Raw genomic sequence first — 19,163 nt, 5'->3', positions numbered from 1 at the left:
AATAAACACTGAGGAATAAAGATTGCGGAACTCTTCTGCTCAGGGATTTGTTCCTCTTCGTATTGTTTACAGACGTAGCACTCCTGCTCTCTTCGGAATAATCTACAGGGTTACTGCATAGTTAAAACATGGTTATACTTCTGCAATACGTCTTACAATCCATATAATATCATGAAGCACTACTTTATACAATTGTCAAAGGGCTTGATGATTTGTGTTTGAATATGGCAGACGATGAACTCCTGGCGTTTAGGAAAAGCTGGAAACGGGAATTAACCGACAAAAACGAAGACAAAACACAAACCGTGCGAATAGAGACCGCGATTTCTTCCGAATCAAAAAAGACTCTTAATCAGGGAGGTAAGGGTGATGACAAGTGTGTCGCAGAGTCGAACGATGAACCGAAATATGTGTCTATTGCAAGTGGTTTGTTGGACGGGCGGACGAGTCCCCTATTGGAGAGAATTCAGGAGGAGAGGACCCGGAGGAAGAGGCAGTACCACAGAACCACTGACACCTACAGGGTGTCTTCCCAACAGCCACAGAAGAAGGCATCTAAAGGCGAGAAGCTCGTGGATCTACTGATCCAGGACCTGGTATGATGAGGATGGAGTAGATAATGGTTAATCATGCTTATAATAAGTATTGTACTCAAAAGAGTTAATAACACTTGCTACATTGTGATTTCAGAATGAACTGAATGACATTCCATTTTTTGACATTGAGCTTCCGTACGAGTTGGCCTTGAAGATATTCCAGTACCTGGACTGTGCTGAACTAGGACGATGTGCTCAGGTATGGGGTTGCTGGGTGAACTGAGGTGATCTTAATGTTGTGTTGTTCTTATTGCAGAACGTTGTACATATTCAATAGTGTACCCCTCGCAAAATAATTGATGTCCAGATATATGCACATGATTTTTCTCTTCTTTGCAAAATGCAGTTCAACAAAGGCCTTATAAATATCTAAATAACTCCATCTTAATAGTGAGTGTTGTCGAAATATTAACAATAACTATAATATAATTTATATGCAAATAATATTAACCTTGCTTATATAATTACTAGTCAATTGAAAAGGCACTTCTATATGTCCTCCTTGGACCTAGAGATGTCTCCCTCCCTCTCTCTAACAGAAAGGTGTTACCTAGTTTGCATTTGTATTGCCAATGTAGCCACAAAGTCTGATACTGAGGCCATGCCAATCTACTGACTTCTTTGTTGTGTTCATCCCTTTAACCGTCTTGCAGCCTTGCAGACATGTCCACTTCCCCCATAGTGTATTGCAAATGACCTTGGTCTCTCCAACCATGGTTCGCCACGGTCAATCCTAAACTCTCCACGATAGTCAGTTCCCCCTCACCTTTGTTTCCTTTGTTGTTACTGTCCACAATGTGAAGGTTTTTCTGTAAGAATCATGTACATCCATTGTCCCATTGAATATATGCTTGGTAAATCGCTGCCTGTATCTTCCCATGATCATGCTCAAAATTTGTGGTAAGAAATGTACTAAAAAAGAAGACATTCTTCATCACTGAGTTAATACAGCTGAGGAGGATTTAAAAAAAAAAACAACAACTTCCATTTCCATCAGGGATTGAGCCACACACTTAACCATACATCAGTGGTGCAGTCAGACACTTAACCAGACATCAGTGGTGCAGTCAGACACTAAAGCATACATCAGGCGTCCGGTCATAAATTAAACGAGACATCAGGGGCTCAGTCGTACATTTAATCAGACAAAAAAATTATACAGGCGTTGGGATTTCTCGGCTTTGATAAGAAATATTTTTTCAATATCATTAAATTGTAATATTGAAAGCTAATTGTAATTTTCAGTGTGTAAAAGGTTGTTTGTCGCACACTCATCACCACATCTTTACCCCCCACCAGGTCAGCAAGGCCTGGGCGCAGCTGGCCGAGGACGGGGTTCTGTGGTACCGTTTGTGTTTGAAGGCGGGTTACCTGTTAGATGCCAGTGTGTGCGACTCCCCCTGCTGGAAGAGCACCCTGAGAGACTGCCTTAGCTCTCACAACACTGTGCGCTCCAACTGGAAGGTGAGTGCCAAAAAATGGCGGGCTTTCAGAACACACACTAGATGGCGTGTCTTTGTCCAGGATCCAGGTGGATATTCATTGTATTTATGTTGTATGTATTGTATACGTTACTTAACTTAGTCTTCCATAAGACCTCCTAGACCGTAACCTGAAGGACACCTCTGATATATATATCTGTCATATAAAAATAATGTATGTTGCTTTTGAGTACATCTTTATTTTATGTAAAATAACTTGAAAAAGGATCTGAATTACCTTTTGTGTATTTATGGGATTTATAATATCACCTCTTATTTGACCAGGAGTGAGTTAAGGTGAGTAAGGTAAGTGGAGTTAAACCAACGTGGGTCAATATTTGTTTAACATTTAAACATGTTTCCTGTCTAGAGTCGCGTCGGGTCGATCGTTCAGCTGCAGTATGAGCTGGGCAAGGTTCTGTGTGACGTCAGCTCCTGTGACAACTTTGTCTTGGCAGGGTGAGTGAAAGCACACTTTTCTTTTTTAATCGGAATGCTTTCATTTTTAATTTTGTAAATTGTTTGTTGTTTATTTATGTGATGTGTTATAACTGTGACAATAACTATTCCACATCCCCAATGTGACCTCAGAAAGATAGTCTAAGCCAAGGCCATAAGTAGCCTTACCTTAAACTCAGCGAACCCCTAACCTAAACATTACCATCTCGAAGCTGAGCCACTACCATCACTTTGCAAACTTGACACTACACCCAAACTATTACAATCGTTATAGCTCAACTTATGTTCACCAAACGCAATACATTGAATAACAAAGAATTGTGACTTGTTTTAGCAACATATTTAAAATTCCATGTTGACTCTGTTTGTGGCCACCAACTCTGTGTTTTGTGCAAGTTCTAAATGGATGGGCTCCTATCAAACGCCATAGAACCGCAGAAACAGATCCTACTACTGCTCCTCACTCACCGTCACTCATCGTCGAACCCTGCAGTGCTCAGCCTCACTGTGAACCCTGCAGTGCTCAGCCTCACTGTGAACCCTGCAGTGCTCAGCCTCACTGTGAACCCTGCAGTGCTCAGCCTCACTGTGAACCCTGCAGTGCTCAGCCTCACTGTGAACCCTGCAGTGCTCAGCCTCACTCTGGCTGATTCTTTAAATAGTGGTCATGTGACACATGTCATGTGGTTAAAAATGGGCTGAGTCTCTGAACTACCGGGAGAGAGTGATAGATTCAGAGCCCCCATGGGAGCCTGAGTGTCTGCACGCCAGGAGAGTGGCCGGACCTCGGGGGGATCGCATGATCCCGTTCCCTGGGGTCCGGCACAGTCTCCCTGGATCACAATGAGATGATGTTTATGAATATTTAAGCCTAGTGCCTACCATCGCACGCAGTGACACACGCACATGCAAACGCACACACACCCAACAGCCTCACTCACACACTCACCCAACAGCCTCACTCACACACACACCCAACAGCCTCACTCACACACTCACCCCCACTCAAGATTTGTTTAGTGAAGCTACCTAATGTGTGTGACAGATCAGTAGCACTAAACACATATGATTTGTCCAAGTCTGTCCAATTATGTTTTATAGTCACATTTTTCTTTTGTCTTTTCTTTCGTCACATTTATGGTTTGTCTTAAAAAAGGGGTTATGGGTAGGGTTAGCTTCATTCATTCAAATAGTTTTGTTTCATCCTTCCCTGCCTCCTTAGTGGTAAAGTCGTACTGATGGTTGACATGGTTGAAGTATTATGAAACGTTATGCAATTTGTGTTTCATTTATTCAATCACCACATGCTGTGATTATGTTTTTTGATATGGCTCAACAACAGCCTTATATTAACTGTTGGTATACTGTCAACGTGTGTATTCAAATGATCAATTCCCAATTGAAGGGCTATGATATGATGACACACACACACACACACACACACACACACACACACACACACACACACACACCGTCTTTCTCTTTCTTGTGCACACACATGCTGTGAGGCAGATGCTTGCTCTGACACAATGTTTTCTGTGGAGGCGCTAATGGTAGACACACTCCCAGGAGATTAAGGTGCTGGTGGTGGTGGTGGGTTTGGGTGATGAGATCATTATTCTCTCTCTCTCTCTCTCTCTTTGTCTCTCTGTCTCTCTCTCACTGACTATACATGGTAACATACAAAGCATCCTTCTAACCCTTCTAGGTAAACATTTGACAATCAAGTCACATTTCTGGTATCCAATATCGGTATGATCATTCCCCCAAAGAATGAATTGTCCTGCACTAACAGGACAAGACAACATTCTGCATAGCTTGGTTTTGCTTATTTACGGTGCACAGTGTTGGTGGTCCCTAAAGGTCTCATTGCACTCTGTGCAATGGCAGTTGTCCTAACCCTGGGGTCCTAGCCAAATCCCCAACAGCATGGCCTCTTCAACCCCTGGTCTCTAGGTGTATTGTTTTACTCCTCACCTCTCAACTGTGGGAGAGGTGAGGAGGGTAGTGAGCGTGAGGAGTGTAGTGAGCGTGAAGAGTGTAGTGAGCGTGAGGTGTGTAGTGAGCGTGAGGAGTGTAGTGAGCGTGAGGAGGGTAGTGAGCGTGAGGAGTGTAGTGAGCGTGAAGAGGGTAGTGAGCGTGAGGAGTGTAGTGAGCGTGAGGAGTGTAGTGAGCGTGAGGAGTGTAGTGAGCGTGAGGAGGGTAGTGAGCGTGAGGAGTGTAGTGAGCATGAGGAGTGTAGTGAGCGTGAGGAGTGTAGTGAGCGTGAAGAGGGTAGTGAGCGTGAAGAGGGTAGTGAGCGTGAGGAGTGTAGTGAGCGTGAGGAGTGTAGTGAGCGTGAGGAGTGTAGTGAGCGTGAGGAGTGTAGTGAGCGTGAGGAGGGTATTGAGCGTGAAGAGGGTAGTGAGCGTGAGGAGTGTAGTGAGCGTGAGGAGGGTAGTGAGCGTGAGGAGTGTAGTGAGCATGAAGAGGGTAGTGAGCGTGAGGAGTGTAGTGAGCGTGAGGAGTGTAGTGAGCGTGAGGAGTGTAGTGAGCGTGAGGAGTGTAGTGAGCGTGAGGAGGGTAGTGAGTGTGAGGAGTGTAGTGAGCGTGAGGAGTGTAGTGAGCGTGAAGAGGGTAGTGAGCGTGAGGAGGGTAGTGAGCGTGAGGAGGGTAGTGAGCGTGAGGAGTGTAGTGAGCGTGAGGAGTGTAGTGAGCGTGAAGAGGGTAGTGAGCGTGAAGAGGGTAGTGAGCGTGAGGAGGGTAGTGAGCGTGAGGAGGGTAGTGAGCGTGAGGAGTGTAGTGAGCGTGAGGAGTGTAGTGAGCGTGAAGAGGGTAGTGAGCGTGAGGAGTGTAGTGAGCGTGAGGAGTGTAGTGAACGTGAGGAGTGTAGTGAGCGTGAGGAGTGTAGTGAGCGTGAGGAGTGTAGTGAGCGTATGGAGTGTAGTGAGCGTGAGGAGTGTAGTGAGCGTGAAGAGGGTAGTGAGCGTGAGGAGTGTAGTGAGCGTGAGGAGTGTAGTGAGCGTGAGGAGTGTAGTGAGCGTGAGGAGGGTAGTGAGCGTGAGGAGTGTAGTGAGCGTGAGGAGTGTAGTGAGCGTGAGGAGTGTAGTGAGCGTGAAGAGGGTAGTGAGCGTGAGGAGTGTAGTGAGCGTGAAGAGGGTAGTGAGCGTGAGGAGTGTAGTGAGCGTGAGGAGTGTAGTGAGCGTGAGGAGTGTAGTGAGCGTGAGGAGTGTAGTGAGCGTGAGGAGTGTAGTGAGCGTGGGGAGTGTAGTGAGCGTGAAGAGGGTAGTGAGCGTGAGGAGTGTAGTGAGCGTGAGGAGTGTAGTGAGCGTGAGGAGTGTAGTGAGCGTGAAGAGTGTAGTGAGCGTGAGGAGTGTAGTGAGCGTGCATCACCTGGGTGGATGCTACACACTGCTAGTGGATGAGTTGGTTTTCCCCTAAAACTCACTCTCAAAAGTGCTTTATAACCACCATGGGACCACACATTGTTTCAGTTGGTTGCGGTGAATACTCCTGAATGTCACAGGTTAGTGTCATAGACACTTTACAAAACAAAAATGGCCAAGACAGCATCATACAATCAAACGCAAACAAATAAAACATACAGCAAAGCAAATACAACAAACCACAACAATCATTGGAGAAGAAGAGACCTTGGAGGGGAGAGGTTACATTGTCCTGCATCGGTGTCAATAGTGGATTTAACCATGGACTTACTCCAAGCCTGTTTGTCCCCTGTGTGTCTGGGCTCCAGGTACACCTCTGGAGACGTGAGGCTGTGGGACACACTGCACTGGGACGCGTCAGCCTCCTACCTGAAGGCCAACAGCCTCTCCGCCAACACGGAACCCAGGCCCCAGGTCACCCACGTCCAGGTCAGCAGCACGCTGGCTGCTGCGGCCTACCAAGATGGTGAGCAGCGTGTGTGTGTGTGTGTGTGTGTGTGTGTGTGTGTGTGTGTGTGTGTGTGTGTGTGTGTGTGTGTGTGTGTGTGTGTGTGTGTGTGTGTGTGTGTGTGTGTGTGTGTGTGTGTGTGTGTCGGCCTGTACACACACACACACAAGCACACAGCTATTACGATGACGATGCCTCACATCCCCTGTGGTGGAGCTTGTGACCTGTGGTTGATATGACTGAGTTGTTCAGTCACATCCTGTGTTCAATATGTTTATTATACGTTTTACCTTCCGGCTGCAGGCTGTGTTGACGTCTGGAGCACACAGACGGGTGGGCAGCCCATCCATCACTACCAGAGCGCCGGAGGCGGGCTCCAGGCCCTGACGCTGAGCACTGATAGCTCTGCGCTGGCCTCCGCCTCCGGGCGACGTGTCCGCCTGGATCACTGTGACGACCACGGCTATTGGAGGACCGGCTGCAGCTCCCAGCTGCCCCAGCCTGTGAGTGGTACCTTTCACCTCCCGGCTCCCATAGCCTACCCTAAACCAGCCTCCCAATGCTGGGAGAAGGAGGAGTTGTTATGGGTGTCCACTGTCACTGGTTGAATTACCTGATTCGGATGATGATAATAAATCATTGCATTTATATACATTTTTTAAGTTTATTGTGTGTGGGTGGGTGGGTCCAGGACAAAAACGAATTCATGTAAAAGTCTCACTGTGTCATTGATTTCAAGCCCTGAGCAACGGGTATGCACCATAACAAAACGAAAATTGTGCTTTCTAGTGTTCTCAGCCTCACGTATAAGTCTCTTTGGATAAAAGTGTATGCTCCCACTACCACCAAATCAACTCTGTACACTGCTCTGTGTACTCACCTCAGCTAGTGACTATAGGTTATCATCTGGTTGCTCATTCACTCTTCTTCATCAGAACAATCACAACGAGTTAAAGGCTCCTGGCTCCCGTACCGAGGAACCGACTGCACACCATGATTATCATCACCCTGTGTGAGAAGGGTAAAGTCTGTGTGTCACTTTGTGGCTCCCATTCTGCAGGTGGACGGCCTGATCCTGGTGCCAGACCGGCCCCCAGGGCGTCCTCTGGCGGCGGCAGCGGCGGGGGACTCTGTGTACCTGCTGGATCCCCGCGAGGCGGTGGAACCCCACGTCCTGCACTCGGTCTACGGCCACCCCGTCACCTGCCTGGCGGCCTCCTCCTCCCAGCTGGCCCTGGGGGTGAAGAGCAGCGGCTGGGGCATGCATGACGGAGGCAACAAGGTGGGTCTGAGGTTCTGAGGATACGACATCTTAAAGGGGTAAAAATATCAGGCAATCAGAGGTGAGCCGTAGAGGGCGTCTTCTGATGCAAACCAACCTACTAGTGGTGCAAGGATTGGTTCTCCCTGAAACATACTCATGGTTATGGCTGCAGGTAGTGGATTTATTGATGGTCATTTACTGATGACCTGAGGGATAGTGTGGTGGTTAGCCTTGAGGTACTGTGTTAGCCATAAGGTACTGATCCCAAATTTCCACAGTGTACCTGTTCCCTCATATCTGCTCCATAATCCCCTGTCGGGGTACTCGCTAACCCCTACCTGCTCCTTAATGAAATGATGATGTCTCTGAACTCTTTAAACCCTACCTGCACCCTAATGACTTATCTCTGTACTGTCTAACCCCTACCTGCTCCTTAATGCCATGTATCTAAATTCACTTTATGTCGCTTTGGATAAACTCCTCCGCAAAATACTAATTGTAAATTAGTCCCCATGCTCTGTCAGTGATGTGAATACATGTCTTGTCGATTCTTATTTTATTTCCCTAAAACTAAACGATGCATTTACTTCAGGACTGAGAAACGATAGATTGTTCTGAGAGTTGGATGATGTTGATTGTTGATTTACTTGACATAAACCATCATTTTGACATAATCAAAATGATGTTGAATGAAGTTGACTTTCAAATAACAACCAATCCACATACAGTCAGGTCAATAAATATTGGGACATCGACACAATTCTAATATTTTTGGCTCTATACACCACCACAATGGATTTGAAATGAAACGAACAAGATTTAACTGCAGACTTTCAGCTTTAATTTGAGGGTATTTACATCCAAATCAGGCGAACGGTGTAGGAATTACAACAGTTTGTATATGTGCCACTTTTTAAGGGACCAAAAGTAATGGGACAAAATAACAATCATAAATCAAACTTTCACTTTTTAATACTTGGTTGCAAATCCTTTGCAGTCAATTACAGCCTGAAGTCTGGAACGCATAGACATCACCAGGCGCTGGGTTTCATCCCTGGTGATGCTCTGCCAGGCCTCTATTGCAACTGTCTTCAGTTCCTGCTTGTTCTTGGGGCACTTTCCCTTCAGTTTTGTCTTCAGCAAGTGAAATGCATGCTCAATCGTATACAAACCATTGTAATTCCTACACCGTTCACCTGATTTGGATGTTAATATCCTCAAATTAAAGCTGAAAGTCTGCAGTTAAAGCACATCTTGTTAGTTTCATTTCAAATCCATTGTGGTGGCGTATAGAGCCAAAAAGATCAGAATTGTGTCGATGTCCCAATATTTATGGACCTGACTGTATATGGCTCATAACAGTTCCCATAGCAATATTGCGTATTCATTCAAAGCCAACTGTGCTTGTTGACTATGTCCAGAGTCTGTGGGAGAAAAATCTGTTTACTGATAATCTAGCGAGTATAAAAGGTGCGTCAGGCACCCGTCTGACATGTATTTCCCACTTTTATCTTGTTTGTTTGCCAGCATTATAATTATAATTATAATAAGTGCCTTTTCCACTATGTAGTAAATACTGATCACTGATGTGATTCATTAGACATGATGTGTTATGTTCAGATGTGTTGATGTCATGAATTAGACTGGCACTGTTAATTGACCACCAATGTTAATTGGCAATGTTAATTGACAACCTGTGCGCACTCCCCAGTCTTCTGGACCCAAACGGTTTCCACAGTGAAGGTCTGGGGTCTTTGTCCGCTAATGGGATTGGTGGCTTGTTTTCAAGGCCTCCTTTGTTCTCTTGGTGCGTGGCGGGCGGCATGCAGAGGCTCAGGTGGAAGAAGCCAAATGTGTTGCTTTTGGACGAGAACATTTCCATTATCATTGTATGGCAGCGTCTGATCCAGCACTCCTCTTTTGAATGTTGAGACAAAGGCCTGAAGGTTACCTGCCTGAACTGTCGTTAAGGTTGTTTGTGAAGCCTATAACGTGTTGTGTGTGTGTGTGTGTGTTTGTGTGTGTGTAGCTTACAACGCGTTGGGTATGTAGCCTACAACATGTTGTGTGTGTAGTATTTAACGTGTTGAGTATGTAGGCTAAAACTTGTTGGGTATGTTGCCTACAACATGTTGTGCATGTAGTCTACAACGTGTTGTGTATGTAGCCCAAACGTGTTGTGCGTGTAGCGTACAATGTATGTAGCTTGTAAGGTTCTGAAGAGAAAAGAAAGAAGAGTTCTCTAAAAGGGTGTTGTATTGAATAACATTATTGACACAGCTGTTGTGGACAGATTTTTGGTGGAATCTATTAATTTAATTCAATACTTTGAATATTCATTATTGAATAAAAAAGGACATCATTAGGATTATGTTCATTTTGTTAAATTGTGTGATCATATTCTCACAAATATTGTTATATAATTGTGTTATATTATTGTGTTTAGTTAGAAAAGTAACTCAATATTTATCCTTAGACGTTTGAACTGACGTGTGTCTCTTTTTTTGCATCGTTTTGATTTGGCAAATTGTTTGATGGTTCTAGCTAGGCACTTAAGCATTTGTTTGATGTTCTACTCCTGAGCTTAATCTGTATTGTGTGTTTAAATAGCCCCCGTTACACTCTGAACCGCTCAGTCCTCCAGTGTCGTGCCCCACAAGGAATAGATACGAGCTATCTGTTGGGGATATTCCACAGCAGAGCTTGCTGAAGCCGTCAGTCATCCCTCCGGGCTTGGTCCCTCATTACTCTAGCTTTAAACTGACTATGTTCATCCACCATGGCCTCTGTTTGCGTCTAATTGTGTTGTGTTTCTAACCACCCCAAGCACCCTAATTGAAGCTTCATAACTTTATCTAGAGCGTACAAATACCCAACAGACGAACGGTTCAGTCAGGATACATTTACCTGAGGGCCAAGGCTGTGTGTTTGTGTGTGTGCTATTTCGAAAAAAATGTTAACGTGTTGTATTGAGAACAAAAGCTCTGTCACTCTACTTCAAAAGTGAGTCCCATTCAACAATTACTTCCCTTTTAAAATATTTTGTTGAGGAAGAGATATGGACGAACCAAAGTGTTTTATGCATCTCTTCCACAATGTCTTTGTGTTGCTTTGAGGATGTGGGCTCCGCTCCACTGACATCTTGCCATTGCAGAGAGGCATGGCTGGCCCTGAGCCATCGCTGGTGTTTGGTGGCTCTAAAGCACCACACGGTGGACTGTTGAGAGATGAGCAGCTTCCCCAGTATAATGAATATTCTCTCTGAGGTTATTGTGGTTTACAAGCGATCCGTAGTTTACTTTTACTGGAACTAGATATTATCTGATACTTCTTTATGAGGACAGATTATCTGTAGATGTTTTTTATTTTATTTTAATAACTTTATATTCTTCAAAGTTGACGATATTATGTTGAATTTTTGCCTACCTTTTATCATTCATGACTGCGTTTTGTACAGTTAGGTAGTATTGTTTAAAAAAAAAAGATGACAAAATATATATATTTTTGTTTTTGATAAGAATGTAAAATGTTAACAACAATAAGAATTTTAAATTCATATTTAAATTACCTGTGTCTTCCACCTCCTTCATCTTATATTTGTACGCTGGCTAGTGTGGAAATAACAACCAAACTTTTAAGTTGGTAACTTTTCCAAACCATCCTTAAATTATGCCAATTCATGATTAGTATTCCTCTTTTGGCTAATTAAATCATTTTCTTTCTTTGGAAAACAGTAATCAGCTTCACAAGTCTGTCACTCTGGTTACTGTGAAGAGGAAGCATGCATTGCCAGCAGTTGCCTGGGATGCCAAATTAGTTTTGTGCTTCTTTTTTTTAAATGGGAAAACATATGCTTCATTAAAAGCTGTAACAGCTCTATAGAGGTGGCGTCTAACGATGTCATGTCTCACTATGTCTCATAATGGTGTCTGTCATGTGGCTCCTGATCAGTGAGACTTTGGCTCGGGTAGGATTTTCAAACTTTTAAATCCCATTGCCATTGGGGAGCCTTATACTTTCTCACAGTTTGTGAACAATTTTTTGATATGAAAATTAGATTTCCAGTTCCAGAATTCCAGTGCTTTTCAAATTAGAATTTCAAAAGCGGTTTGTTTTAACCATCAATCCACCTGCGGCTTTGTTCATCTGTGTGTGTATTTTGTGTGGCGTGTATGTTGGTGTGGTGCGTGTGTACACGTGCACGGAGAGCAGAGTGAGTCCTCTCCATGCCAGTGTGGCTGGGCACCCCCCAAGCGTTTGGCTGCCGGGCAGTCAGTTGGGCTGCCACGCAGCACATCTTGGGCCATGTTCTTGAGCTCAAGCTGAAAGGCCCCTGAACAACATGGCAACCTTCGCCTGCGCTGCTGGGGTGAGACAGACCGTGATGGAACCACTCACCCCCCCTGGGCTGAAATCAGCATTGGCGGGGATAGGGTCCAGGTCTTTATTCACTGAATGATGGAATTCGCAGCAGTGGCTCCAAGAGCACCCAAACATAAATGACAGTTAGTGTACAGGGAGTTCTGCAGCATCTGCATTCGTAGGCGCTCCTCTTAAGCATTTGGATCTGGCTAGATGGGTTGCTCACAAAACTTTGAGTCCCTTCTGCAAGCCAAGTGTCTGCAAAGTGCCTATCTTTTGAATTGGCTTGGTCCTGGAGCAATGCTAAATGTAGTCTTTGTCTCGCAGAGGGTTGGAGAGAGGGGGATGACATCATCACTGTCTACCTCGCTGGCCTGCAACGCCTGCCTCTGTTCCCCTCCATGTCCGCTTGGCTTTTTTCCCTTGCTGCCTTCATCCCTTTTAAAGCCTTCATTTTGCTTATCTCACCAACTCGCTGTGTCTCTCATCCTCCACTTCTATTATCTTTTTCTCCTTCCGACATCTGCCTTTTGTCTCTCACTCGTTCAGTTGTCTTAACTTTCAGCTGTTTCCTTTCCCTTCCTCTCTTCATCTCTTCTTCGTTTTGTCCTCTATTACATACACAAATAAGCAAACACACACCTCCTAACCATTTTTCTTTTCTTCGTTATTTCATTATTCAGAGTAGGTCCTCTCCGCCTTTTTGTCCAGCTCGTTAAGCATAATACTTAAACACTGATGACCGGTGAAGCCAATTTTAGATGGAATCGTTGTGAAAAAAATAAAACCTTTTCCAGAGCTATTAAACTTAGATTGGTGGTGTGCATCTCTCTGCTAAATTGTTTTGGACCACCATTAGTCTCAGGCGTATCTTAAAGGCCCCATGCTCCTACAGCAGTAATCACTGTTGTCCGTTCATCTATGTGTTGTCAGGGCTGTGGTAACTGCAGTGTACCGTTACCGTTAATCCAGCTTAATGGACAAGTGGAGGAGTGTGTAATGGTGCAATCCTTCCACCGATGGACATTTAGCAGACATTTTCTCCCAAAGCCATGCAGGGCGACAGCCAGCTCCTGGGGAGCAGTTAGGGTGTATTGCTCAGGGACAACACGACACTCCGCTAGGGGGAGCTGGGGATTGAACTAGCAACCTTCCAGTTACACGTCAACCCGCTCTACCTCCTGAGCTAAGCCGATTTTTCAATAAATATAATAGGTGGTCTTGAAGTCTGTTTTTTTTATACTTCGTTTTGTTTAATTATTTTCATGTTTTACTCAGTTGGACAGTTGTTTCTTGCAGTATCCTGAAGATTGTGTGACAATTGGCTTTGTGGGTGTTTGTGTGTGTGTAGATCCAGGTGTACAGCTTGGACACCAGGCAGCCCGTTGTGCGGGTGGGCACCTCTCAAGGTGACTTTACCTGCATCCATCTGAGCCCCCCCCACCTGCTGGCGTGTGGAAACATAGACAGGAGGTAACACATGCACGCACGCATGCACGCACATACATATACACTCACTCACTCATTTAAACACACATGCACACACAGGCACATGCATAAACAATCACTCATTCATTCACTCACTCACTCACATATTTAAACACACACACACATACATATACATTCACTCGCTCACTCATTCATTCACTCCCTTACTTATTTAAACACACACGCATACACATATTCGGTCACTCACTTACTCATTTAAACACACATACACACACAGGCACATACATATACACTCTCTTTCATTCATTCATTCACTCACTCACTCACTCACTCACTTATTTAACCATACACTCAAGCATGCACGCACATACATATTCACTAATTTATTAATTCACTAACTAACTCACTTGAACACACACACACACATACAAGCGAGTACACACATAACACACAGGCACACTGCTTTAGGACAACAAATACTAATTGACATTAAAACATACACACTCACTCGCTCATTCTATACTACAATACTTAATTACACTGTGTAATGTGTGGACATATTTAACACATTTCGCACACAGTTGCGGCAACGGAGGCACAAACACAAAAGTGTCGTTTTTAATGACTGCACAGGATACACATAAGCGTGTTGTTTGGCACGCTTGCATGGACCACAAAACACACACACAGAAACACACGTACTTCACACCTCACTGTTGTGCCAGTGGATGCTACGGCGGGAAGCTGGCCAGGAACCTCACTTTAAAACAGGCTTGTTAAACAACCTTCCTCCAAACACGCAACGACTGGAGCGGAGAGAGCGGCTAGTGGGCCCCCCCTCACAGAAGGGGGGGGGAGCAGATGTTCTGGAGGGTGGGCCCACGAGAGATAAGCCAGACGCTGAATCTAGTCAGAACTCACACTTCGGAGTCTATCCCCTTTCTCCCTCGCCGTCTCCCCTCTGCTCACACACCTTGAAGTACAGCGCTCTTACTATTGTGGAAAGTTGTAAGGTAGACAGCAGCTTGCAGATGGTAGAAGAATAACGTCAGATGTTTGCTAACAGAGTTCCGTGTGTGTGCGTGTGTGTGTGTGTGTGTAAGAGGGAGGGAGAGAGAGTCAGCCTTCTTGACAAATACTAGTCAAGTAGATGCATGGGTTTACACCCTCACACACAGACACACAGACACACACCCACCCTGGCTCTTGGAATGAGACAAACAAGACCAATAAAAGAGCCTTTCTTTTCGGCGGGTCGCCTCAGTAATGGGCTGCGCCCCTGCGTGATCTGGCACCGCAGCAGCACCCTGGCGTCCGGACTACGGCTGGCGCTGAAGAGCTGCAGTGTCCAGCGAGCTGTTAAGTAGCTGGCTCGGAGTGAAGGGCAGAGCCCGGATTCATCTTATTATTACTGTTAACCGTACAAAGAGGCTTTGGTGGGGCATGCTGCCCGGCTTGTGTCCGGTCCCCCGGACAACGCAGAATTGTTTTTATTTTAGAAGTTATTATTCATTGTACTTATTTTGTGGATTCTGATCTACAAAGGAGTCCTCAGTGAGCGTGTCATTTCACATGCTCAGCGATGCCCAAGCCGTTGTATGTTGGTGGATCTGAAGACGGGCCTTTCATGTGCAGGTCTTTGTTCCCCTCGGAGACATGGCGGTAGTGGTGCCGCGAGAGGTAGCAGCAGGCTGGGCGATGGGGCGTTTGGAACGGCGGCTGGATGAAGTGAAGTCAGCCTGGACTCTGTGGGGGTGGCTCGATTCCAACCTCTTATGCATGCCTTCCTCTTCCTCCCTTCCTTCCCTGTGTCCCACTGGCGGAATACAAGACACGGCCTTACGGGGTCCTGATGGGGGCTGTCTGGAGACGTGCCCGACTATAGCGGGCAATATGTAACCAGACATGAAAGATTGAAAGGAGAGAGAGGATCGCAAAGACCTTGCCTTAGCCCTTTGTCCCTTGATCTTTATTGAATAATGGAGAAGGAACCAGGAATGAAACACCCCATCTGGTTACATGTCATATGCCATGTTTCACAGCCATTTTAGTCACTATAAAGAAAAAGTAGTTTGGCCGTTTTCTATGTTAGAACTTTTAAAATAACTTTTAGCTTGTTGGTGTCACGTGGGCCGAAATAACTTAATGATTAAAAAAACAAGCTTAATAAAATTGGATGAAGATCATATTACTATTTGAGGTGATTATGGCATTGGTTCCACTTTGTTTGTCTAATAATAATTCAAAATGTTTACCTGGCGAGGCATGAGCTTGCTGATTAATCGAGAGAGGCCAGACCACAGAAGAGTCATCCAGCATTCGATTAATGGCTACAGCTCCCTGCCAATAACGGCAAATACATTTGGACTAAGCTCCGCCCTCCTGATGCATCACAGTGCGTCTCAGCGGGCCAAGATGAGTGGCATGCGTCACACTGGGTCATTTAAAATATCTGGAAGCTAGAAATGAAGTTTCCTTAATTGCTTAAAAAGAATGACATCACTGTTATAAACCTGTTGGAAGGATTCAGCATGTGGATGGTTACCCCCCCCCCCCCCCCCAACCCCCCTGGTTGCTCGGAGACCCAATAAATCTGTGATCAGAACAGATGGCTCTCCAGCTCCCCTGGGCTCCTGTCTCTTCCCACAAACTCTCCCACAAACTGGACCTACTGATCTGATTATACCAATGTGTTTGGCCGCGTATGCAGCGGGTTAGTGGCATTTTTTCTTAGCGCTCATTGCCCAGTTTGGGCTAAACCTGGTAAGTGCTTCTGCCAGGTGGGAAGACAAATACATTTATACATTAGAGGGGAATTTACAGGTAGTGAAACACAGGTTAAGTATGACATTCCCAGTGTTTCCTGTCGCTCTCTTCCATCCATGTGTCCTGACCGGCTTAGCCTGCTCATCTGGGCTGTGGTTGGGTGAGTCACATCCAAACATTCACTTCAATTACTGCGACTAGAGACAACAACACAACAATTTTTAGATTAAGCATGTCACATTACGTACGGATATGCATGAGGTACTGAGCTTTACTAAGGACTATTCCAGAGGGTTCCAGACAAATACAAATTCAGTGTTGGAACAGTATAATATTAATTCAATATAATTTTATAGTGACAGAAACACAGTAGCCTAGTACTTCAGGGCCTCACCTAGCAGACTTCAGAGAACAGAACTCCTTTGAAAGTCTGAATTGTTCCCTTGTGATTGAGAATGAATTGGCCCATTCACCACGGCGGGTCGTCGGAGCGGGACCGCCCGCCTCCACGGCCAGGAAGCCAGATCTCGAGGGATGATTGAGCACGTACCACATTGTCCTCGCTCCTCTGGAATGTGCTCCAGATGAGCATCGCCTTACTATCTTATGTGTAAATATATATCAATATGTCCCCCAAAAGAAACCTTTCCTGTCCAGAAAAGCTCACTGACCATTCAGCAAGTCAGCTTTTACCATTTATGCGTGTATCATTTAATCTACATTGTGCATTTGCTGGATCATCCAGTAACATCACCTCATTTAACTGAGCCATTTTACAGCTGATATATTTTTATTTGATGTCTTCATCAGCGTTGCCAGATTTCCCGCTCAATCTGACAACATTGCCAAATTGTGGAAATCTGGCCCAATCTGGCAACACTGGTCTTGATGTCCTGTTTCTCTCCGGGCGCCAGGGTGAGGCTCTTTGACCTGCGCAGCGGGTCTTCGGTGGTCTCGCTGTACGCCCACCACCTGGGTGTCACGGCGGTGCAGACGGACGACTGGAAGATGGTGAGCGGGGGAGACGAGGGACTGGTCTGCGTGTGGGACTCGAGGGCCGGAGCCAAGCTGTGGGAGATGCACAACAGGTGGCCTCGCCGTTCCCTGGGCTCCTCCCCGTGTTTGTGTTGAGAGTATTTACTGCTCAACATTAACAGCCATGCTTGGATTCCTCCTATTTTTAAATAACGAGATTCTGGATGTCTTCTAGCGCAGGGGAATTCTGTTTTTCACCATGCATTCCCACAACAAAAAGTGAAAAATAAAACAGATTTAATGAATAAAATGTTACTATTTATAAAACAATTTTTATCTTAAATGATGAACAGAAGAAATGAGTAGTATACAAACATTTGATTTCTACCACCTGCCCAAATTCAGCTATAAAATATACATTAATATATATTTAAATATCAACCATCTGTGTCAACTCCAGGCATCCCGTTAGGCACGTGCGTTTCCAAGGCAGCATGTTGGTGACGGCCAACATCCCGGACGAGAAGACCCCCCGCGGGGCCTGCATCACCGACGACGACCTCACGGCTCACCGCAGGTACGGCCGCCTCACTGTCTGTCTGACCCCCTCACCCAGCCCTCAGCAGGTACGGCCGCCTCACTGTCTGTCTGACCCCCTCACCCAGCCCTCAGCAGGTACGGCCGCCTCACTGTCTGTCTGACCCCCTCACCCAGCCCTCAGCAGGTACGGCCGCCTCACTGTCTGTCTGACCCCCTCACCCAGCCCTCAGCAGGTACGGCCGCCTCACTGTCTGTCTGACCCCCTCACCCAGCCCTCAGCAGGTACGGCCGCCTCACTGTCTGTCTGACCCCCTCACCCAGCCCTCAGCAGGTACGGCCGCCTCACTGTCTGTCTGACCCCCTCACCCAGCCCTCAGCAGGTACGGCCGCCTCACTGTCTGGGCGACCCCCTCACCCAGCCCTCAGCACTAGTCTTCCGTCACTAACCCTTCAGCAGGTCGACCGCTGGCTCACAGTAGACATCACTCAACCCCCAGCAGGTCAGCCCCTGGCTCAAAGTAGTCATCACACACGTGTTCTCTTGTGGATAGGAGCTCTAGACCTGGCTGGAAGGTTCATCCCTGCTAATGATACGGTTGATGCAGATGTTGTTCAAACGACTAGTGTGACCAATGTTCCCAAGTGATCCGTCCATGGTCTTTTAATTCCTTTGCTTTATTGTTTTATTTTTGCATTCTTAACCCTGTGGCTAGCCTGAAATATATTTAACGAAACATTTTTTTTTTTTTTTACATTGATTAAGATCCTTTCCAAAAAAATGTGATGGTAAAAGTACTCACTTCCTTCCCCAGAGACCCATAGTTGTGATGTTGTCATGTTACGGCCAATCTCAATGTGAAACAAGTTATCTGTGTGCTATATCCCCAAACCCAGATACACTGGTTAGCGTCACCATCGCTTTACTCTCTTCAAAGCCAGTATATATGAACAGTGCTTCATTTATCTTCCCCAGACACAGGGGAGTGATCAGCCGCTATGATTTCTCTGAGGATGCCAACGCCCAAGACCACATCCTGCCCATCTGCAGGTCCAACTACGCAGAGTCCCACGGCTACAACTACAACATCGGCCTGGCTGTGCCCTATGACACGCTGCCGGGCGCGTACCCCACGTACTAGTCCGCTTTCTATCGTTCTATTGATTTTATGTACTTTATTTCCTTTTTCCTTTCCCTTTTCCTGCAATGTATTTTTAGCAATGTAACTTTAATCTATAACGTACAATTTAGGTTTCAGGAGGATTTTGTACAGCATTTTATAATTTAACAGCAGTTCATCACAACTGTGTTGTTGAAGTGAGATTTTAAAAGGATTGATGAACTGGATATTAAATCACCACACTTAGGTACAATAAATGTGGCTCTAACAATAATTACAT

General features: G+C 45.6%; 1 protein-coding gene across 1 annotated transcript; it reads left to right on the top strand.

Moving 5' to 3' along the window:
* Window positions 1-101: 101 nt before the first annotated feature.
* Window positions 102-19,117, top strand: fbxw8 (F-box and WD repeat domain containing 8). The gene is made up of 11 exons (XM_079729521.1): window positions 102-596; window positions 691-795; window positions 1,896-2,060; window positions 2,448-2,536; window positions 6,270-6,427; window positions 6,713-6,912; window positions 7,470-7,691; window positions 13,387-13,508; window positions 17,165-17,338; window positions 17,686-17,802; window positions 18,739-19,117. Exons 1-11 carry the CDS (start codon window positions 225-227, stop codon window positions 18,902-18,904), a joined length of 1,890 nt encoding a protein of 629 aa, XP_079585647.1. The 5' UTR covers window positions 102-224; the 3' UTR covers window positions 18,905-19,117.
* The last annotated feature ends 46 nt before the right edge of the window (window positions 19,118-19,163 follow it).

The sequence above is a fragment of the Pollachius pollachius genome (genome assembly GCF_949987615.1).
Source record: "Pollachius pollachius genome assembly, chromosome: 1".
Classification (NCBI taxonomy): Eukaryota; Metazoa; Chordata; class Actinopteri; order Gadiformes; family Gadidae; genus Pollachius; species Pollachius pollachius.
Note: the sequence above shows the minus strand (reverse complement) of the source record. Positions and strands in the feature narration are given on the sequence as shown.